General features: G+C 42.9%; 1 protein-coding gene across 3 annotated transcripts in view; it reads left to right on the top strand.

Annotated features, from left to right (window-relative positions):
- The window catches only part of lrrk1 (leucine-rich repeat kinase 1), a 163,360-nt gene that overhangs the window by 85,752 nt on the left and 53,769 nt on the right, over positions 1-23,839 (top strand). For all 3 annotated transcript variants that reach the window (XM_042419403.1, XM_042419388.1, XM_042419395.1), the window contains 6 exons: positions 6,144-6,303; positions 6,629-6,807; positions 6,923-7,020; positions 15,270-15,441; positions 15,536-15,705; positions 16,669-16,808. In XM_042419403.1, the coding sequence (XP_042275337.1) occupies positions 6,144-6,303; positions 6,629-6,807; positions 6,923-7,020; positions 15,270-15,441; positions 15,536-15,705; positions 16,669-16,808 (919 nt within the window). The remainder of the gene's footprint in view (positions 1-6,143; positions 6,304-6,628; positions 6,808-6,922; positions 7,021-15,269; positions 15,442-15,535; positions 15,706-16,668; positions 16,809-23,839) is intronic.

Here is a 23,839-nt window from a genome sequence, read left to right on the forward strand (position 1 = left end):
TGAGACAGCATCGGGCTCTGGTGCTTTGCAGGAATTAAGATTAAGATAAACTTTATTATAATCCCAGAGGGAAATTGTTTTGGATTGACTTTGCTGAAGGACCTTTTCACATCAGCTGCAGTCAGTGTGACTGTAGTCTTGCCCAGGTCAGTGGGTGGGTCTCCATCAGTTTAACTATTTCTTTGCTCTAAAACAAGCAAAGAAAGAGTTAAGCTCGCCTGGTAGCGAGGAAGTGACCTTAGAATGGCTATCACTTATCACTTCTCTCTTTGTAGGCTTTGATATTAATCAGTCTGTGCCACATGCGTCTGAAGTTGGAGCCGTGGTAGTTAGATCCCACCTTGTTCCTGTAGGCTAGCATTTCTTGTAGGCATTGGTGTTACCAGAATTGTAGGTGACACATCATGTTCTCAGCTGGATTCATACGTCTCTGTTAAACCATGGCTGGTTGGGAAATAAACTTGGCACAAAAAGTAAGGAAATTTGTGTTTGATAGATTCTTTCTTTGTTGTAACAATGCTTCTTGGCAATAAATCTCATACCGTTGGAAAGTCTGTTTATTTCCCTTTTAAATGGTGCCAAATTTGTAAGGAACATGCATTTGTGGGATGAGCAGCAGAGCTGAGTATGTGGGTTGCGCCCATGAAAAATTTGCCAAATCTTCTCTGCCAATGCCAAACAGCTTATTCTGCCATTGACTCTTGTTTGGTGTTTGGTGGATTGGATGATTGAAGTTTGAAGAAACAAGACATATTGGCAATTTAACATTCAATTCATTTAACAGACAGGATTCTCAGTAGCGTGTGGAAGAACCATACACAGCCACAACAGTCTGGCACCTCTGGACCATGCTGGTCACCAGACTGGTCACACAATGCTATGGGATGGCATCCCATTCTTCAACCAGCAATTGTCGCAAGTCAGCCAACGTGGTTGTGTTGGTCATTCTGGCACAAACAGCACCCCCAAGCTGATCCCACAAGTGTTCAATGGGGTTGAGGTCAGGACTGCTGGCAGGCCATTCCATCCTCTCCACTCCTAAATTCTGAAAGTAGTCTCTGATAAACCCCGCTCTGTGGGGGCGAGCTTTGTCATCTTGGAGGACAGAGTTCGGACCCAGACTGTGGAGATATGGGATTGCCACTGGTTGCAGAATCTCATCTCGATATCTCTCTGCATTGAGATTGCCTCCAATGATGACAAGCCTCATTTTTCCAGTGAGGGAGATGCCATCCCACACCATCACACTGTCTCCACCAAAAAATGTTACTCTATCAGTGCAGCAATCAGCATAGCATTCTCCGCGTCCTCTACACACTTTGACCCTATGATCCTACTGCCATAGGCAGAATCTGGACTCATCACTGAACATAACGTTCCTCCACATGGTCAGGTTCCAGTGCACGTGTTGCCAACACCAGCACTAATGGGCTTAACGGTGAAGGGCAGTCATGGCAGGCCTCCTGGCAGCCCTATGAGACCAGAGATTGGCTGCATGCAGTCTGTTCCGGATTGTCTGGGCAGAGAGCCATCAGCCATATTTTCCTGCAAACCTTGACTGCAAATCTGTAGAAGACAGCCTACGTTACTTAAGTGCTGACAGGGTGAGTGTTGGGACGGGCAGTAGTGCGTTTGGTTATTAGCAGTATGAAAATAAGATATTGTTAACCTTAATCAATAATTCGGCACCAACTGTTGGATCTGTGAGGAACACAGTTGATTATTTGCAATAATTATCAATTATCAAGGATAATTAACTAATTATGACAATTAATAGAATTATTAATATGAATTAACAAATACGGGGCACCACCCAGACACCGGGACCAATAACCAAACAAGGTAGTCTCATATATGGGAGTTCACCTAGAATGTTAATATCTGAGAGATATCAACATTCAAGGATGAACAAAGAAGGGTGAATTCGAGCTCTGACTCCTTCAATCAGCCACTTTTCACAATATTACACACAAAAATGACAGAAGAACTTCTCTTTAAAGATATAACAGTGTTTATTAAACTTAGCAAAATTAACAAAGTTAACAAATGCTTCATTCAATAAACAACTATTCTAAAATCTAATCCTACCAAACAAAACACAACAGCTATGTACAGGGTTGGACACATGCAGGGGAATGCGTGTGTGTGTGTGTGTGCGACAAGATGGCGACGGGGCCTGACGTTATGATGTTGTTGTCTGCTACGCGGACGTGAGTATGGGAGGAAGTCACGTCGCGCGAGAACCGGATGGCAGAAATGTGGCGGTGTCTTGGTTTGACAGAAGCAAGATGGCGACACCTGGTGGACGGCGTCTCGCACTCACCCACTTCTGTGAAAAACACACGTGTCTGATGGCGGATAAGGAAAGACAAAGCAAAGCTTTGTCCGACATTATCTGACCGTCAGCTGTGCAAAAGATGTCGGTGCGTGTATGTGTGTGCACGCGCATGTATGTGTTAGTCGGAAGAGAGGGAGGAAGGAGAGAAAGCGATCGTGAGAGGAAGAGAAGCGGCTCCTTTGTCCACAGACAGTGCGCGTACGGACAGCAGTCTGTAACGCACGTTGTCCGGTTTCTGATTGACAAAGCAACTTACTTTCTCTCTCACGATGGCACAAACACAGCAGTAGTCCCGAGTGGGACAAACACAAAACAGTCTAGCGTGGTGAACACGACTAAACAGGCAGCAAACTTAAAAATACTCCCAAGAGTAAACAGAGAAAAATGGACTCAGCGGTCTGTCAACAACACAACAAAACAATAGCAATAAAGCTAAAAGCTAAATGCTATACAACAGCAACTGATGCTGATAGAAACACACAACTAACACTGCCTCTGCCCAGACTTATACCTCTTACTTGGTCACTTCAGAAAGCGAGCAGGGTGTGTGTGTAGTCCGTCTTTATGTCCGGCTTTGTCCTGGGCTCGGATGCAGACGGTGGCCGTTCTCGCACGGTCGGCGAAAAGCACGGCAGCTGGCTCTCGGCGGCGTGGCGGAGAGAACAGCAGAGTCGACTCGGTGAGGAAGTTTTCTTCTGTCTCGAGGGAATTTGAGGACGCTGGTTGCAGCAGCAGTCTCTCTCGGATCGGGGAATGTGTTCGGGTGAAAACGGGCAAAGTCTCGTCTCGTCCGGCGAGGGTAGTCTTCGATGAGAGGAAAACACATGCGTGGGGTACCCCATTTAGTCAGCTGACTCAGAGGAACAGAAGTTACCCCTAGCTCAGTGACATGGGATAGGCATGTGCTTCAGGGCACGTTCAGTTTTTAAAGGGGCGGTGATGTCATCTCTGTGTGACCCCGTGGTTTGAGGCCCAACAGTGAGGAAACGGTCTTCTTGGGGTGTCATCTTCTTGAGACGCCCACTTCATGGCCTGTCTCTGACATCCATCCCCCATTATATGAAACTTGGCCTTCACTTTGGAGATGGTACTAGGGCTCACTCAAAATAATGCTGCAACTTGGTTTTGCGGAACACCAGCTTGAAGTTGCCCTATCGCACTGGCCCTATCCAGATCAGTCAAACATGGCATGCCGGTTCTTGGAGCTTCGGTTCTTGCCAATCTGATTTGCAGCATCTGGGGGTACCATAAGCTCAAAATGAGAGTCAATAGCAACAGCAAAATAAGCTGTTTGGCATTGGCAGTGAAGATTTGGCAAATTTTTCATGGGCGCAACCCACATACTCAGCTCTGCTGCTCATCCCAAAAATGCATGTTCCTTACAAATGAAGCACCATTTAAAACGGAAATAAACAGGCTTTCCAATGGTATGAGATTTATTGCCAAGAAGCATTGTTACAACAAAGAAATAATCTACCAAACACAAATTTCCTTACTTCACTAAGTTTATTTTGGGAATAGTGTCATCACTGCACATTGTAGCTTATGACAGTCAGTGTATTCATTAATCTTGCCCTCAGCTGAGTCCGTAAACATATTCATGGAGCTTGATTTGCTTGTGGTGGAATGTAGACTGCAGTTAGCATGACAGAGCTGAACTCTCGAGGAGGGTAGAAGAGTCTAATGTTAATAAGTTAATAATAATCAAGGGCTCAAGAGCAGTGTTGATGCCAATTTTGCTACGTCAGAGTCCCATCTGGAGTTAACCGTCAAGCAGACCCACCCCCCTGCCACTCCCCACCCCACCACTGGTCTGAGTCCAGTGTTCTGTCTGGGCAGTAGATGTGAAATCCAGGTGTCAAAGTGGATGAGTTCAGAATGATCAATTTCAGCCATGTCTCCGCAAGCGACAGTGCACAGCATTTCCTGATAAAGCATTGGGAACGTGACCGTTCTGTGACCAGCATGTGGACACATATGTGTGTTTGTGTGGTCTCCTTTTCCATTGTCTCTTTCCACTGTCTGCTCATGAAATCACATCAAGTAGAATCAGACTGGCTGTGCAGTTTGACCTGAGGTCCCTGCTCCTAAGACACTTCTTCCTAGTGCACCAGGAACTATTGTGGCACTCAGAACAGCTGAGTGAAAACAAAACAGCAGCAGAAGCAAGAAGAAGCATCTTGCATTATGATACATTCCTTTAAATTCTTCACAATAAAAGTCTCCCGTTAGTTATTCATTTAAAAATTTTTAATTTGAAGCAGTAAATCAGGAAATGTTTGGTTTGCATTGACGGTAAAGTTACACAAATCTGATACGTAAAGCTGGCCATTCAGAACAGAATGGGCTTATCGGGAGGGGGGCCTTAAAGAGACAGGAGCTAAAATGGAGTGTAAGAGAAACTGTGTATATTGAAGGGCTGCATAAAGGGCCAGTATAAGATAAATAAGGAGTTTTTTGAACTTTGAATCATGCCAAGCTACTCTAGTGGAGTCCAAAAATAAAAATTTAGAGCTGAAATCAGCATAATAGGTCCTCTTTAAAGACAGAATTGGAGAAGTATCATTTTTTAAAATTATGTTAGCGCCCCCTTTTGGTAGAATTTAATGAAATGTTACACACTTGTAAAATGTCAACTTGTGTACAACATTCCCAAATTTGGTTGCAATCCAATTCAGTATTCAGGAGTTATTGGCTATTAAGTGCATTAGGCCACACCTTCAAAAGTTTGGTAATCAATTATGGACAAACCGTGAGTGATATCCAAAAATAAATAAATAAGTTTTGTTCAAGGTCATCTAAATATGGTATGTACCATGTTTGGTGAAGATTAGATGAAACATGTGCCAACAGAAGCAAAACATGTGTTTATCAAAAAATCTAAAATGGTGGAAAAAAAAGTTCAGGTGCAAATGGACGTAGCTTATCAGACTAATCAGCATCATCCAAGGAACATCCTGTCCAAATATTTTTTGATAACTGTTCATGAGTTATTAGCCTAAACATAAAACATGTAATAACTGACCACATGGTGGCGCTATTGGTACATGTTTTAATATGTTAAGCATTTCCACATTGGACACCTGTACATCAAATATGAACAGTTTTGCACTTTTAGTTTTTGAGATATCAGCTCTCAACCATTCCTCCCATAAACCTTCCATTATAAATTTTAATATTTTAAAAAATTATATAAAATCACTGGAATATGCTATAGGGAAGAAAAGTAATAGCATAAATGTCCTTAAAGCACTGAACATTTTGATATTTCAATGGTTTCTGTCACTGAAAGCTTGCAAAAAACAAACAGAAGAATAATAAATGAAGATTTATCCAAATGCAATGACCACTCTGTATCAAACATTACTCGGAGCACCAAGCAATAGCTTGTTGTAACCAAGTGGGTAGCTCCCAGCTTGAAGAGTGAAGCCAGTGCCTTAAACCTGCATACTTTATAATGGCCAGCAGGCGGAGAATCCACCGGTTGCAAAAAGAAGTCTGATTGTATGGAAGTCTATGAGAAAATGACCCTTACTCTCACTTGATTTATTACCTCAGTAAACTGTTTCCTAATGAGTTTATGGTCTCAGTCGCTAGTTTTCAAGTCTTCTTCAATACAGCATGATGTTCATTTTGTAAATTTCGGTCCCATTTAAAGTAAAATATATGATATAGCAGCATATGCCTTAGGGCGTGGTTACCTTGTGATTGACAAGTCGCTACCATGGCAACGTTTATTACATAATATAACCATGGCGTAACCCCAGATTCACAGACAGATTTTCACCACTGTCCTCTTCACCAGATCCCCAGGAGCTACCTGAAACTTCAAGAGGCGGTGCTTGCAGAGAAGCAGAGACGAGATGCTGAGGGAGAAGTCAAATACCTGACCGATGCCCAACTGGACCGCATCATGGAGCAGAACCCTGGAAGCGACATCAGAGACTACGAGGACCTGCAGACTGGTACTGTTACTTATTCAAACAAAATATGAAAATGATTTGGTAAGTGTTAGTGTGAAATTATATGTGATGCAAAGAGACACCAAATCTTAGTAATTGCACCTTTAAGGAATATATCAAACAGTTCAAACTACACAGACTAATTTCCATGCACAAAAGGGTATTTCCAGTATTTAAGTAAGCTTCCCATTTATTTGGGTGAGCTACCCCAAAACATCTGTGGGCAGACCTGTATTTGTTACTGATTGGCCTGGAGAGGAACTACGCTATTCACGGGGTAACACTATGCTTATGGCTCTCTTCTTCTTTGCATTGTATCCACATCCAGCCATCAAGTTCTTGATAGAGACGGGGACACTGCTGCACTTTCCCGACACCAGCCATGGCCTGTGTACCCTCTACTTCCTGTGCCCTGTGTGGCTATCAGAATGCCTGGAGAGGATCATCCACCTCAAGTCTTCTCGCTCTGTAGCAAGGAATGGAGTAATCCGAACTGAAGACCTCAGAGTGAGACTCAGGAAGCAGATGGCAAAATGGGAAAAAAAATCAACTTAAATTTCAGAAAAATCTTTTGGCCTTGTGAGCTGACAACACTGACTCCCTGTGTTGTCTGTCGTTGCAGATGCTGCTAGTAGGAACAGGGTTCACCCAGCAGACAGAGGAACAGTATTTTCAGTTTCTAGCCAAGTTTGAGATTGCTCTGCCTGTGGCCAACAACAGGTAAAATCTTGTCTATAATTCGTTAAAGCCTACTCAGTGTACAGCCTTCACACTGACATTGATCATTTGCTAGATTGGGTGTCATTGTACATTTTGGATTTGTTATTATGTGTGCTTGCTCTGCAAAACATATACATTACTATCCTAGCAGATTTTTTTACCCCATGTTTTTGCACCACACAGTATATTACATAAAACATGCAGCAGTGGCAACCATGCAGTACTCCCTCATATCCACCATGAACACAGCCAGAATCATGAGAGCAACCATCCCAAACACCCCAGCAGCAACCTAGCAACACCCAGGCAACTACCCTGAATACCATAACAACTGCCTAGCATCTCATGATACGCTGGTAAACACCTACTAGAACCTAGCAACACAGAGTTCCTGCTGCACTGGTTCCTGGTGTTTCCCTGGAAAGCCATAGCAAGCACTTAGCAACCACCTGGAAATGCACTAGTAACCAGCAACCAAACAAATTGCAGGTCATCCAGGTCTTTAAGGCATGCTTGAAGTTAGGTTAACTGATTGGTTTCATCTGGCTTCATAGATATATATAATTGAGTATCATCTGCATAGCAATGAAAATTTATGGAGTGTTTCCGAATAATATTACCTAAAGGAAGCATAAATAAGGTGAATATTATTGATGCAAGCACAGAACCTTGTGGAACTCTGTGTCTAACTTTTGCGTGCATGAAGGATTATCATGTGTACAACTGAATGCAGTTCCTTTAACGGCAATTAAGTGTTTCACTCCTTGTAATAGGATGTGATGGTCAACTGTGTCAAATGCGGCACTAAAATCTAACAAGATAAGTACAGAGAGAAGTCCTTTGTCCGATGCAGTTAGATCATTTGTGACTTTCACCAGTGTTGTCTCTGTGGTATGATGCACTCTAAACCCTCACTGAAAATCCTCAAATAAACTATTGTTATGTAGAAAGTCACATAACTGATTAGCAACTGCTTTCTTAAGGATCTTAGAGAGAAATGGAAGATAAGGTATGGGTCTATAGTTGGCTAAAATGTCTGAATCAAGAGTAGGCTTCTTAAGAAGAGGTTTAATTACAGCACCTTCTTATATGTTTTAAGATTATCTTGCCAGACTAAGCGAGATTCCTATAGTTTGGTGGAACGCCAAATCCTTTCAAATTTTCGCAATGTTTGTTTTAATTTACAGGTTTGGGAGTTATACCATGGGGTTAACCTTGTATGTTTTATTATCTTCCTTTTTAAAGGGGCAATAGAATCAAGTGTTATTTGCAGTGAGCCTGCAGAACTGTCAACAAGATGATCAATTTGGGAGGGACTAAAATTAGATTAAAAAAATTTTGTAGTATTGAGACATGGCACTGAATTCAATACTGATGGAATTGCTTCCTTAAATTTAGCTACAGCACTATCAGATACACATCTAGTAAAGACATTTTTGTCTAATGGCACGTAATCCTGTAATAGGAATTCAAAAGATATTAAGTAATGGTCTGATAAAACAGGATTTTTTGAAAAAACTATTAAATGTTCAATTTTGATGCCATATGTCAGAACAAGGTCGAGGGTGTGGTTAAGACAGTGTGTGGGTCTATTTACACTCTGAGAGAAGCCAATTGAGCCTAATAATGAGATAAACACTGTGCTAAGACTATCATTATCAACATCCACATGAATGTTAAAGTCACCTACTATAATTACTTTATGAGTACTAAGGACTCCTACTCTGAGAATTCAGATAAAAACTCACAGGAGGACGGTACACTATAACAAATAGAATTAACTGTAAAGTTCTCCAGGTTGGGTGAGAGAGACTAAGAACAAGGGTTTTGAATGAGTTATAATTAAATTTAGGTCTATGGTTGATAATTAGGCTTGAGTTGAGATGGCTGTAACTCCACCTCCTCAGCCAGTGTCTCAAGGAATGTGAGTATTAATATGACTGGGAAGAGAGGATTCATTTAGGCTGACATACTCTTCCTGCCACAGCCAGATTTCAGTAAGACAAAATAAATCAATATGATAATCTGATACTACATCATTTACTAATACGGCTTTAAGTGATAGTGATCTAATGTTTGAGAGTCTACATTTAATTCTCCTATTTTGTTGTACAGTTGTGCAGTGACTATGTGGTTTTGGGTGGGTAATGCTTTAATGGAAGTGCAGAGAACCGTTTAGGGCTGCAGCTCTGCTTCCTGGTCTCAACTCTGGGTTGTCATAGTTTTGGTCTGCTAATAAACTCAGCCATATCTCTAGATATGAGAGCAGCTACATCCACAATGGGATGTATGCCATCTCTTCTAATCAGACCAGGTCTTCCCCAGAAAGTCTGCCAATTGTCTATGAAGCCCACATCGTTTGCTGGACACCACCTCGACAACCAGTGGTTGAATGATGACATACGGCTATACATGTCATCGCTGGTCAGATTTGGCAGGGGCCCAGAGAAAACTATGGAGTCCGACATTCTCTTTGCAAATGTACACACCGACACAACAATAATCAGAGTTGGTTTCTCAGTGGGTGTGTCACTGAGTGGGGAGAACCTGTTGGAAACATGAACTGGTAGGTGGTGAACCGTGAGCTTCTGCTTAGGGCTATACTTCCTTCAGACAGTCACCCAGCCACCCTGGCTTACTGGCTGCTCGGGAGCTACCAGGGAAGTAGAAGCTATGCTAGTTCGGCCTGCACCGGCTACTGGGGGCTGGCTAACTACATTAGCTAATGATTGGTTTTCCATGGTGCGGAGCTGTACTTCCAATTCACTGAGCCTCGTCACCAACACTGCAAATAAAAAAACGTAAAATAAATACAAAATGCAACTATTTAAAGTTGTATGTTCCTCCCCTAAGTCAAAATAAAAATATGTCTCTCCCCAATGCTTAAAAAAAATATTTGATATGCCTCCCCCGTTTTGCACCACCCCCCTCCCTCTCATAAATAATAAACAGTCCCTAACGGAGTGGATGGACAGAACACTGAGACTGGGTTAATCACTCCAGTTCTGCCATGTTCCTCCTCCACTCTTGGCCATCAAGGAGATAAATCTGTCCTCCCAAGAGGAGATTGATTCTCTCTCCAAGGAGATCCAGGGCCTGTTGCTGAAACAGGCTGTTTCGATCATTCCCACTCGTGACAGACAGAGGGGGTTTTACTCTGCATAATTCCTGGTTCCTGTTGAGCCAAGGTTAGGCTATCAGCAATAATTAATCATTATCAAAGATAATTATGAATTATTAAAATCAATAAAAATTATTAAAGAATTAATAATAACAGAGCACAACCCTGGGAGACAGGGAAAAAAATAGCCAGTCAATTGATTCAGTCTCATAAATTGTATGAAGCAATCAATTTTGAACTAATTACTAATTAAGTATCATATCAATAGCTAGTAAAGGTTGAAGGGTTTTGGAATTCTTTGCAGAGCAGAGGTTGGCAAAATTCACTCTTGTGCATGTTATCCAAAAGCATTTATTTAAAAGATAAAAGAACAAAACACACAATATGTAATCTAACTAGTGAGACTATATATAGATGTGTATGTGTGAGAGTGTGTGTGTGTGTGTGTGTGTGAGTGAGAGAGAGAGTGAGAATTGTGGGCAAACAAAATGGCTGACAGGATTCAAAATGGCGATGGAGGCCACATGTTCCTTTGTTCTGTGAACAAGGGAAGAAAAGGCAAAAGGCCAGACCATATGGGGGCTTGAGACCACATGTACTAGGTCGGAAGCAAAAGGGTATGTAAAGCGCGGCTTTAAACCTTCTCTTAACTATTAGTGTGGTTATGTTAAGGAAAGCGTGTAAGATAAAGGGTGCCAGGTTGAAAGAGGTTAGTTAGTGGCACGCAAGGCCTAGTCACTGGATGTAACATGTGTGAAGCATGCTAACATCAACTTAGCGGTGTGGCTATACAATAACCTGACTATATTTGCTCCGTCCTCTGCACAGCACCCTATTCCACCGGGAGAGCGTCAGAAGCGGAGCGTCTTCACTGCAGGGAAGCCTTCTGACGTTTAAAGTCAGTTGCACTCCTACTACAGTAATTACAGCAGCCTAGTCAAAGCTGATAGTCCCTCAAAGCTACCGTAATTACTGCAGTAGCAGGGCAACTAAACTGCCCAATTTTGTTAACTTGCTCAACTTTCATTGATTTGGTCATTTTCCTTGATTTTTGTGCTTCTGCTATGGTTAAGTAGGCTACATAGTTAAATGGTTTCTTTATTCGTCTGTTTTAATTGCGTTTATTGTTGATATACGACCAGGAGTCTGCACGGGGTGTTTTATTTTGAAAATTGACCAGATGCTCAATGCTGTTTTTGTGTCTGACTTCCTGCCCAGCTCGATCTGCTCTGTGCTGCTTGATGTGGCTTCGGTAAAAAATAAACTAGGCACCTATCTTTAGTGCAGCAGAGCAGAGAGCCGCTTCTGAAACGCGCCGCAGTGCGCCCGGTGGAATCGGATACATTGACTAGAGTGGCCGCGATCAGCTCCGGCAGCCACGTCAGAGCTGGAACGCGGCGCACACGTGCCCGGTGGAATTCAGGGGTGAATCTCTTAAGGACTCCCTTTGAGTGAGAAACATGCAGTCTGGCCTATGAGGCCCCAACATTCCCAAGAGGACTGGAGGCTTCAGACCCATTTTGGATATCCTCATCCTGAGCCAGTGTATCGCCCAAAAGGTGTTCCGTATGCTAACCATCAGAGACACAGGAAGTTCCTGAGTTTTGCTGTTCAGGATATAGTCTACAAGTACAACAGGCTACTCCTTGGCTCCTTGACTCCTTGCACATTCAGCAAGTGTGTGGACATGTCGCTGTACAACCAGGTCATGATGGTCTTCTTCTACTTAGATGACCTCATTGTCATGGCAATGTCAGGGAGTGGGCCATTTTCCACACAGCCAAGTTGGTGCTGTATCTAGCCCAGTTTGGTTTCACCATCAACTGGAAGAAGAGTGCTCCCCAACCACACCAACAGACGGAGTATCAAGAATTGTGCTTGACTCTGTCAGTCTGCGGGCTGTTCTGTCGGAATCCAGATGGACAGCTGTGCAGCAGGCAGTCCTCAGACTGTGGTGTGGAGCAGCAGTGATAGCTTTGTCTATCATGCAGGTGTTGGGGCTCATGGCAGCGGGCCATCCAGTGGTTCCACTGGGGCTGCTGCCCATGCGCTGCCTGCAAAGGCGGTTTGCCAGCCTGCACTTGTATCCCAAGAGGCTCAAGCACCAAATGGTGAACATTCCCCCATCAGTGAAGGAGGACCTGTGTTAGTAGGAGTCCCCACAGCATCTGTCAACAGGGACACCACTGGGTCAAGTAACCTCCTACATAGCGGTGTTCACATATGTGTCCCTGATGGGGTGGGTGGGCACCTGCTTGGGGAGATTGATAGGTGGTGTGTGGCCTTCAGGAGAAAACAGACACATCAACCTCCTCAAACTTCAGATGGTGCTCTTGGTTCTCCAACACTTCCTGACACTGGTTCAGGGTAGACATGTTGGTGAGAAAAAACAACCGCACCACCATTGCCTACATCAACAGGCATGGCACAGTCCAATCCACAGCCCTGTTGAGGATGGTGAAGAACCTCTTGTGGGCTTCAGAACACCTCTGGTCTGTGAGAGCCCTCCATATTCCGGGTCCGAAAAATGGGGACGCCTACCTCATATCAGACAAGTAGAGGCTGCACCCTGACGTGGTGCAGCGGATTTCGAACCACTTTGGGAAAGTGGAAGTGGACCTGATAGCCAGTCAGTACAACACCCACTGCCAGGTCTGATTCTCCCTGATGCTGCAAGATGATCCACCCCTGGGAGTAGATGTGTTTGCACATGTGCCATAGCCTAGGAGGCTGCTTTACGCCTTTCCTCTTTGTCTCATTCCCACTCTACTGGAGAGAGTGAGACAAGAGCAGCTGTCAATCATCTTGATAGCTCAGGACCGCCGTTCAGTGCCACGGTACGCAGAAATGACCCAGATGTTGGTGGCCCAGCCCTGGTCCATCCCCCAATTCTTGGGGTCCCCGGAGGCGGGCTCGAGGCACTGCCCACACTGGGCTAGCTTTTCCAGGCTTGGCTCCTTGGTTGGGATTCCAACACTGGTGCAAGACCCCCTGACATGTGCAGTGGGAGAGGTTCTCTCCTTTCTGCAGTATTTGGTGGTTAAGGGGCTCTTATGCCACTGTTAAATTGTATGTGGCAGCCATTTCCTCCTGTCGTTAGGGTTTTGGAGACAGACCTAAACATCTTAGAAACTCATTATCTAATAATATAGCCACTCTGGATGGCATTACCTTGGCCTTCAGCACCACTGTAAGGAATCAGGGAGTTATCTTTGATCAGGATATGATCTTTTAATTCCCACATAAAACAAATTTCAAGGACTGCCTTTTTTCATTTACGTATTATTCAAAAATCAGGCACATCCTTTCACAAAAAGATGCAGAAAAAATTGTCCGAGCAACACTTCTAGGCTGGATTATTGCAATTCCTTATTATTAGGCTGCCCTAACAAGTCTTTAAAGACTCTCCAGCTAGTCCAGAATGCAGCTGCACATATACTGACAAAAACTAGAAAAAGAGATCATATTTCTCCCATTTTAGCTTTGCTGCATTGGCTTCCTGTAAAATCCATAATTGAATTTAAAAGCCCCTCTCTCCTCCTCCTCCTCTCCATCTGTGTGCATTCATTTACCATTAATGTTTGTTATTAACTTGGCTTCCCCCTGGAGTTTTTTGTGCTTTCTCATCTCGCAGGAAACCCCAGAATCCAGGCTCAGCCTTTGCAGTCTTATTGGTGTCCTTCTCCAGCTATTGCTGCTGTTTGTTGTTGCTAGTCACATCTCTATTACTATTATTGTTATTGTTATTATTGTTGTTATTCTGCTTCTCTGTGCTTGTTCATGGGGGAATTGTTGGGTCTCTGTAAATTAAAGAGTACTGTCTAGACCTGCTCTATGTGAAAAGTGCCCTGAGATGACTTTTGTTGTGATTTGGCACTATATAAATAAAATTGAAATTGAAAAAAAATTGAGACCTGTCTTTGCCCACCCCCTCGTGAAACATTTCTTACAGGGGGTTAGGAGACAATGCCCAGTGACGCATATCTCTGCGCCCCAGTGGGAACTACCGTTGGTGCTCAAGGCCCTAGTGAGTGATTCCTACCAGCCTCTGGAGCGCTCCTCTCTGAAAGTGTTGTCATTCCAGACAGCTTTGGTGCTTGAACTGACTTCAGCTAAGAGAGTGAGTGGGCTGTGCGCCCTGTTGGTTCACACCAGCTGTCTGCTGCTTTGTGGTGACCACGGCAGTGCTGCTCTCCAACCCCGTCCTTTGTTCCCAGCAACATAAGGAGTTCATTTAGGTTTAGAACTATTCAGCTAGAGGCATTTTGTCCTCCACCCCATGGGCACATCAGGGAGGCAAAATTTTATCTTATGTGCCCAGTACGTGCATTGGCATGTTATGTTGAACACACAGCCTCCTTTTGGCGCACTGAACAGCTGTTCGTGTGCTATGGAGAGGGAGTGGTAGGTAAAGTCCTGTCCATGAAGTGCCTAGCTAGTTGGATTTGTGAGTGCACCTAGCAAACCTACAGGCAGGCAGGTAAGGACACCCCCACCATGGTCCAAACACATTCCACACATAGTGTAGCAGCATTAACAGCCTTATTCAGTGGGGCAAGTGTCGAGGACATATGCATGGCAGCTTCTTGGTCTACGCTTTGTCTGTTCACAAGGTTCTATCTCTTGGACATGTCAGGTTCCTTTTCAGGGTCTGTGCTCACAGGGGCAACTCAGGATTTGTGAAAAGGGTGGTGTGAGTGTCAGCTGTGGTACACCTGACACCTCGCTGGGAAATATACACCTGCATTCTCCCGTGCTCCATGATGAGTTGAGGAATGAGGTGTGCAAGGTGTCTGTTATGAGTTTTGACCCCTGCAAGATTAGGCCATGGTTACATCCAGTTTTATGTTCATGTAAAGTTCATATACTGTGTGACACACACGTAATCAGTAGGCTCATCCTGATCGGCGGGCTATGTACATGCAAATTTCAGTGGGCGATTGTGTGCATGTGATTGGAGAAAAGTTTTACCCATAGAGTCTAATAGAGGGCTCCCCCTGTGCTTAGGGTTACAATATCATAACCTTCATTAGCAACAATTCAAACCTGGTGCAAGCATTCTAAACATTTCCTCAAACATTTTCTAGTTTTAAATCTTTTCTTCTTTTCTTCTTTCCTTTTGCTGTAGCTATCTTCTGCCCCACCTCCTTCCCCCCAAGCCCGCCATGGACATCCACTGCTTTCGTCAGCAGACCAACAATACCCTACAGCGCCTTTTCAAGATGAGCTTTGTTCCTGCTGGGTTTTGGGAGCGCTTCATTGCCAGGATGCTGATCAGCCTTACAGAGATGGACCTGCAGGTACTGAGACCAGCAGATTCTCATTGGTCATTGTACTTTACAACACTTGTGTAAACATTTTATATTAATTACCTGAAATATCTTGTTAATGCAGTCATTTGAGCCCAAAAGAAACACCAGGAGCCAGTGCAGCAGGAACTCTGTGATCTACAGCTTTGCTGGAACCCAACAGAGGAACCGCTGCAGCACCTTCAGAGTCCGACGCAGCCAGACCGTGTACTGGAAGGAGGGGCTCTTGGTCACGTTTGATGGAGGTTACCTCAGGTCAGAGCTGCAGCTAGAAGGATGAGGGTAGTAATTAAATGAGACAAATGTTTAAGTGAAGAAATGTGAGTGTGGAGCTTTAGTCACATTCAGAGCCTCAGGAAGGAGCCAGTACGGAATCAGGATCAGCAGACTTGAGTCTAAAGCCTGTGGAGGCAAACAGCAGGTCGGAGCTAGTATTCAGTCAACTTCATGGCCAGAATGTTTCACAGGAAGTGGATAGGTTAATGAGTGTCAAAGTTCAGCCCAGACATTACAGGGCATCTTTGACTTTCTGCTCAATTCCTGAGAAAGTCTTGAACAATATCAACACAATAACAACAAGTATTGTTTGTTCAAAATCAGTGACGGACTGACCATCTGGAAATTGTGCAAATGCCAGAAGGGCCGTCTGACTATGGGCCGCTTTGGCCACTCAGAATGGGTCATTGCATTCGGAGTAAGACTTACCATTGGGAACACCAGGAGAAATCCCAGTGGGCAGGTTGCTATGTGGGCCGCTTTAGCACTATTGTACAAAAACAAGAGCCAGTGTGCCGCTTGCTGTGTCATCGGCCCACAAGCCTCCCCTGTAGAGAGGGCCTTTTGTGTTTTTCACAAGTTTCATGGCCATTTTAGGTTTTCCTACACGCTTGGAAGGGGAGGGGGAGGGGTATTCCTTTGGTTGCAATCTGCAACCTCACTGCTAGATGCCACTAAATCTTACACACTGGTCCTTCAAGTTGCGTCCAGTCAATTTTATAGCTAAATATCACAAATCCTAAATTTGCCTTAGGAGGCTTTACAATCTGTACATCAATAAAACATCCTCTGTCCTTTGACCATAAAAGGGAGGAGAAAATAAATATTGAACTGCCTCAACCAAAGTACTGGTTGATCCCTGCTGCTCCACATCAGCTGCTGTGTGCAGGGTGAATGGCTTCTAGTGGAATGAGGTGGTGACATATCTGTGTGTCTCTGCAGTGTGGAGTCATCAGATGTCAACTGGAAGAGAAAGAAGAGTGGAGGCATAAAGATCATCTGCCAGTCAGAGATGAGAGATTTCTCTGCCATGGCCTTCATCACAGACCACGTCAACTCTCTGATCGAGCAGTGGTTTCCTGGTCAGTGCACTGTTTTCTGTTTGCATGGACAAACCCTGCTGTTTGACTTTGACTGACATAAAACAGATTGATAACTTGCAGTTCAGTATGTTAGTACAATATGCTTCCCATTGCACATTCCAGGTGATGTTGTATAGTAGTAATTGAAATATACAGCATGAGGTCTAGGTAAGATACCTTAATACTTTATCCAAATTTGTCAAGGACTGAAAATCAGCTCTCAATACTTCATACTTTCTCCATACCTTTTTTACACTTAGATTCTTAGTCTTGATACCTTTGTCTTTGATCAGCTATTTCCTGATTGAAATCATAGTTTTGTTAATATTCTTCTGTGGGCAAAGTGTTAGTACAGTACGTCAGTTTGTGTATCACTGAACACTAATATGACAAGTTTGTTTTTAAATCAAGAAAAAAGGTAAAGCAAAGTAAGTTAAATATGCAATGTAAGTATATTTTGCTGTCAGTACCAAAACTCAGGTATCAAAGCAACAAATATTAAAATGTTTCAAAGATACTCAGGCTCATACAACACTGTTTGAGACTATGCACAAATGGAAAAATTAAAGATGTTTCCATGCCAGAGTAACCTGTGTAATAAAGGAATAGCCAGACATATTTTTTATATATTTGGATTGTTTTGGATAAATACGATGTTCACATAAGTCAGCCCAAAACCACATTGCTTGACTAAGCAGCTGTAAGAAAAAGCAGACCTGTAAATAACAGTCCACTCTTAAATATGTTTATGGTCAATACAGATGGATTATTTTGAGTTGTATCATTTTTAACATACCTGCTTGTCCTTAATTCTGCTTTTTTTATCTTATTTTATGTTTTTTGGCCACTTTGGGCCCGATGAACAAGCTGCAGACACAACATCTAACATATCATTCCCTTATAAAGTTAGTGTTTTAGCAAACAATTGCCTATTAACACATCCAACAGAAACAGAGTAACATTAACATTCATTTGGAATGTTTCAGTCCACCTGATGAATCTGATGAAGTCCTGTGTTTTTTATACATTTCAGAGGCAGAATAAGATTTTTTTAAGACCCCGACCACCATCTCCCATCATACCTGCAGACACACACACACACACACACATCCTTTGCTGTGACATCCTTTAAACAGTGAATTTGCAGTATTGTCTGAAATTAATACAAATTTGAAACGTAAATCATTTTACTGAACAAAAGGAGAGTAATGTGACTTTCACAGTGATGACTTTCACAGTGACGTTCACAATGGCATTAAAAATAACACAGCAGCATGCCTTTTCTGACGTTTTGTCAACATTTTGATTGGCATCACTTGGTATTATTCTAAAAAAGCAGTTCACATCCAACATAAACATTACAGTTTTACTGTCAGGACTTCCCACAGCATATAATTGTGCCATATTGTATGAAATAAAGAAAGCTGCCACTAATTTCAGAAGCAATCATCATTTTTTTGACAGTTAGCATCAGGGATAAATAGCAGATGTGTTGTATCACACAGTTGACAAAATGTTTAAAGATGCCATTGTTAAAAGGACATCAAGTTTAGTTTACTCATCATGAGAAATACTACTCAGACTACAATTTCATGACAGAAATTCTGCATTACAAACTAAGTATGTGGAGTTTGAAAGATTTGAGCAATGAGGAGACTGGCAGGGTTTAATGAAGAATGCTGTGGTAACTTGGGAGCAGTAATGCATGCACACAATGAAGTCAATTATGTCTTTTACTTAACTTGCTCTCAACAGTATACATAGCCAAAAAGCATGATCCTAACATGAGTATGGCAACATATATCAAGGTCTGGCATGTACTAGGATTGACCCAACAAAGGTTCCCGAGTATGCTGTTGGTATCATGCACCGTTTATGTAGGGCATTTAGATCAAATTTTGACTATAAGAAATGATTAATAATTATCAGAAATAATTAATAATTATATAAAATACTAGGACTTAATTTCAGTTAAGTCCAACTTCAGGGCACCAATCAATGTAGAACTCTGACTACTAATTAACTTAATAACTATAACCACAATTACCATATCAATAGGTAGTAAAGGTTGAAGGCTTTTGAAGATCTTTGCAGAGTATAGGTTGGCAAAATTCACTTTCATGCAACATCAAATAGACAGCATGTATATCCAAAAGAATTTATTTAAAAGAAGATAAAGGTGAAAAAAACACATAATATGTAATCCGCCTAAACGTACTTAACTAACGGGCAAAAGGGAGTAAGATACACAATATGCAGTCTAACTAATTAATCTATATACAGATGTGTATGTATGTGTGTGTGTGGGTGCGTGTGTGTGAATTACAGGCAAACAAATTAGGTGACAGGATTCAAAATGGTGGCAAAGGTCACATGTTCCTCTTTTCTGTGAACAAGGGAAGACAGGCATGTTCTGCCTCCATGTGTTGAACATGTGTTAGGTCAGAGCAAAGTGTGTGTCTATGTTTAAGGCTAATTGGTGTAGGATAAAGGCACCAGGTTAGGAAGAGGTTAATTAGTTACATGCAAGGCCTAGTCACTGGATGGAATGTGTGTGAAGCATGCTAACATCAACTTAGCGGTGAAGCTATTCAATAATGTGACCATGAATAGGACATCACAACAATAGAGCTCAATGGACAACATTAAACCAAATCAATACATATACATTGATTAAGTTAAACATCTTGCTTAGTCATTTGCCATTATGCTATGGTATGCTAGGCTTTGCTAGGCTAGGCTATGACCAGTTGATACCAGTCTTTGGAGGGAGAGAGATGCCTTGCTTGCTGCTTTGTTGAGCTAGCGATGCTGTCGGTGGTGGGTGAGCCAGGCTGGGAAGAGCTGTGGTTCTGAGGCTGAATTGTGCACGCTTTGCTGGGCAGTCCATGATCCATTCGCAGGGTGGGGGGAAACCAGTCGCTCCTCTGTCCTGTAGAGTTAGCAGCGTGCTCTGTACTAACTCGACTTCGTGGCTCCCGTTGCTTGTGGGGTCAGCTGGCAGATTTTGTTTCATAACAGCTGGCACTAAACTTGGATCAGGCAGGCTCTGTGTCACTGCCATTCAGAAGAGTTCTGTATGTCTACCATGAGCAGGCTTGAGAGCTTCACTGTAGCTCTCAGCAGCTGCTATGAAGAGCATCCAGGAGAAGGAGGCCGGAAAGAGGAAGTGGAGAGGGCGAGTTCTGATTTTGTTGACATGGTGACATCATGAGTCACATTGATCAATGGTGATTGAGGGAGGGTCCATAGGGTGAAGTTCGGGTCTAGGTGTGAAAACCAGAGGACTGGTTGAGTTCATTCATGGGTAAGGGCCAGTTTAAATCACACAAATGAACAAATTCATCTGTAGAGTTCCAGTGATACCTACAAAGCAACTATTAATAGGTAGTGTCATAATACCACTTCCCCTTAAGGTTAAAACATCAAATAAGACACAATCAAACAAACACATTTTGTAACACACTTGTCCCCTTTAGACTACTAGAGAACATCGAGAATATCTCTCTTCTGTCACTATACTGCATGTTGACAACTTACAAAAATGTATCTCTATGACAGGCAGAACCTAAAATGTATTTAACAACAATAACAGAATGTTTTCCGCAACATTCTTCAACTTTTTTGTTTTCTCAATACATCTATCAGGAGGCTTGTGTTGCCTCATTGATCTTATCAGTTCACCTGTGGTGTCTACAGACATGGGAGCAAGCTGTGCTACACTGGCCAGGTTTGGGGCAAGAGCAGGTGGAGCAGTTTGCACAGACAGTCCATCAGCATGCTCCAGTCCTACTGGCACCACAACACAGTCCATAGATCTGCTCACACTGTCTTGTGCGAAACACTCTGAAGCCCCTTTCCCCCTTCATCATGGCAGATACGAAAATGGTCCTGGTGCCTGCGAACCTGCCTACCATCAGACAAGTTCACCACAAAAGATATTGGGCCTGTCTGGCTGTGAATGACTCCTGATAGCCAGGGTGAACCACTGGCAAAGCTTTTGACATACACACAGTCCCCTGACTTAAAAATCCTTTCTTTAGCACGTTGGTCCCATCTCACTTGTTGCTTTTCCTGTGTGCTGGTGACTCTTGCTGTGACATCTGGGTAAAGAAGATCAAGATGAGATTAAGTCCTTGTCCCCATTAACATCTCTGCTGGGGACAATCCAATCAATTGCGTGTGAGGAGTGATCCAGTATTGGAACAGGAAACGGCAAAGCTTAGTTGCAAGCAAGTGCCCTGACATCTTTCGGAGACCATCTTTTCAAGTTTCAATGGCATGTTCTGTTAATCCGTTTGAGGCAGGGTGGTAGGGTGTAGTGTGGACATGACAGATCCTGTTTTTCTCCATGAACTCTTGGAAAACCTCACTGGTGAAAGTTGGCCCATTATCAGTTACAACAGTATCTGATAATCCATTTGTGGCAAAAATGCTTCTATGCATCGCCATAATGACTGAGGCAGTAATATACGACATATGTGCTTCCAGCAGCTTAGAATGTGAATCTATCAGCACTAGAAACATGTGACCCATAAACAGACCAGCAAAATCAAAAGCAAAAACCAAGCATGGCCAGGCCACTGCCATGAGTGGAGGGAAGCAGGAATCTTTTGGTTACTTTGACATTGTGAACATGCCTGTACCTTTTCATCCATTATGCAGTCCATCCCAGGCCACCAAACAAATGGTGGGTTGTTACGAATATTTACAATATATTTTAAATTATTTGTTTTTAGGAAGTAAAAAATACATGTCAAATAACAGCACACAGGTCGGTTACATCACTATCTCTGTCTCTCCTTACGTCTATTAGCAGCTCTCAACGAGGGGAGTCACATCCACCTGCCGCATGATGCACATTTCCTTATTTGGACATCACTCTCATAGTTGTTGGTGTTGCCCAGAGATAAACCTGAGCTACAGACATGCGCAAAGTGCTCTCAAGGGACTCTCCAGAACCTGTTGTTCCCCTTTCTCTTTCCCTAAGAAAAAAATGAAAAAAAATGAAGTTCTCCTCTATATGTTACACACTGTGCTGTCTCTGTGTTATGGGTATACAAATAGGCGCAGGTCTGTCCATACAGTGGCGCAGAGCTGAGCTTTAGCTCAGTAGTCAGCACAGCTGTCTATGATCTGGGAAACTTGAATTCGAGACCTGGTGTGGGGACCTCCTTTGCAAGATAGTTGATTGATGAACACTTATTTTAACACTTTAAAATCCAAAAATTAAAACTGTAACAAAAACAAAAATAGGATTTTTATTATTTTATTTTCACTTTTATTCAAATACAAATACAAATAATTTTGCTGCCTCAACAAATACAGATACAAATACAAATACTGGGCTTTCTGCACATCCCTAGTTTCTACAGTAGCCCAGAATGGACAAACCAAACACTGACTCTAAAGAGGGCTTTGTTGGGCCGTGGCTACAAGTTTTGGCTATCAGCAATTTTCAAAGATAATCGTTAATTATTAAAATCAATAAAATTATTAATAAGAATTAATAATAACGGGGCACCACCCTGGAATCAGGGAAAAAGATAGCCAATTCAGTCTCAAAGTCTACTAATCTATCAATTTGGAACTTTGATTAATAATTAACTTAATAACTATAAACAAAATGACCATATCAATAGCTAGTTAAGGTTGAAGGACTTTGTAGTTCTTCGCAGAGCAGTGGTTGGCAAAACTCATTCTCATTCAACATTAAAACAGACAACAGGTATATCCAAAAGCATTTATTTAACAAACAGGTAAAAGAGCAAAACACACAATACTAGTCTAGCTAAGTGTACCTATATACAAGTGTGAGTGTGTATGTGTGTGGGGAAGACAATGGCAAGATCGCTGAAGTCACCTGGTGACTGAGCACATGGCATGCCAACAATTTGGCTGACAAAGGGAACTACAGAGATAAAAGGCCAGACCATGAGGTGTCTTGAACCACATGTGCTGCCTGAACCAAAGTTTGCAGAACTAGGTTTTAAACCTCTTAACTGTGTGGTTCTCTGTTCAAGGCCAATTGATGTAGGATCGAGGTGCCAGGTTAGGAAGAGGTTAGTTGCATGCAAGGCCTAGTTACTGGGTGTAACATGTGTTAAGCATGCTATCACTAACCCAGCGGTGTGGCTATGCAATAACCTGACTATTAACAGCAAGGACATCACAACAATAGTTCAATGAATAACCTTAGCCAAATCAATACTTGTACAGTACATTGATTAAGCTAAACATTCTTGCTTAGCCATGCTGTGCTTCACTATGTTGCTAGGCTATGCCCAGTTGTTACCAGTCCATGAAGAAAGAGATGCTTTGCGGTGCGCTGCTTCTTAGCTGGTGAATCCGTGGAAGAGACAAGCTGAGAAGGGTTTGGCCCCAAAGCTGAAAGGATGCAGGATTTGCTGTGTAGGTCTGATGCTCCAGTCATGCAGGTCAGAGGGCCCAGGTCCAGTCCTTTGTGTAGAGTTAGTGGCAAGCTAACTCGTGGCCCCTGTACTTGTTAAACAAGCCAGCAGACTTGTGTGGTAGCTGCTGGCACTAGAAAACTTAGTTTCTGAGTCTTAGGCAGGCTCTCGCATCTTCTGCCCAGAATTCTGTGTGTGTCTGCTGTGAGCAGGCCACACAAGAGAGCAGAGAGCTGTGAGGAGAAAGAGGAGCTGAGAGCTGCTCCTTCAGCAGCTGGAGGTGAAAAAGAGCAAGGAGCTGCTCCAGCCACAGCTGGAGGAGAAAGAGGGAGATAAGAGGGGAATCTCTAGTTTTGATAACCTGAATCCATGGGTGGAGCTTCACACTTTGGGTGTGAACCCCCAGGGATCAGGTTTCTTGGAGTCTTGAAACATGTGGTAAACTGTGGTCCACATGTAGTCCCAACAGCTTTTTGCATTTTTTGAGAATTTTGTGGACACCATAGGTTCTCCTACAGGCTAGTTTGTTGCAATCTCCTCACTGCAAGATGCCACCAAATTCTACACACTGCACCTTTAAGGCAAATTTAGGATCCAGTGTTTTTAGTGCTTGACCCATAC

Source organism: Thunnus maccoyii, chromosome 1, assembly GCF_910596095.1.
Source record: "Thunnus maccoyii chromosome 1, fThuMac1.1, whole genome shotgun sequence".
Lineage (NCBI taxonomy): Eukaryota > Metazoa > Chordata > Actinopteri > Scombriformes > Scombridae > Thunnus > Thunnus maccoyii.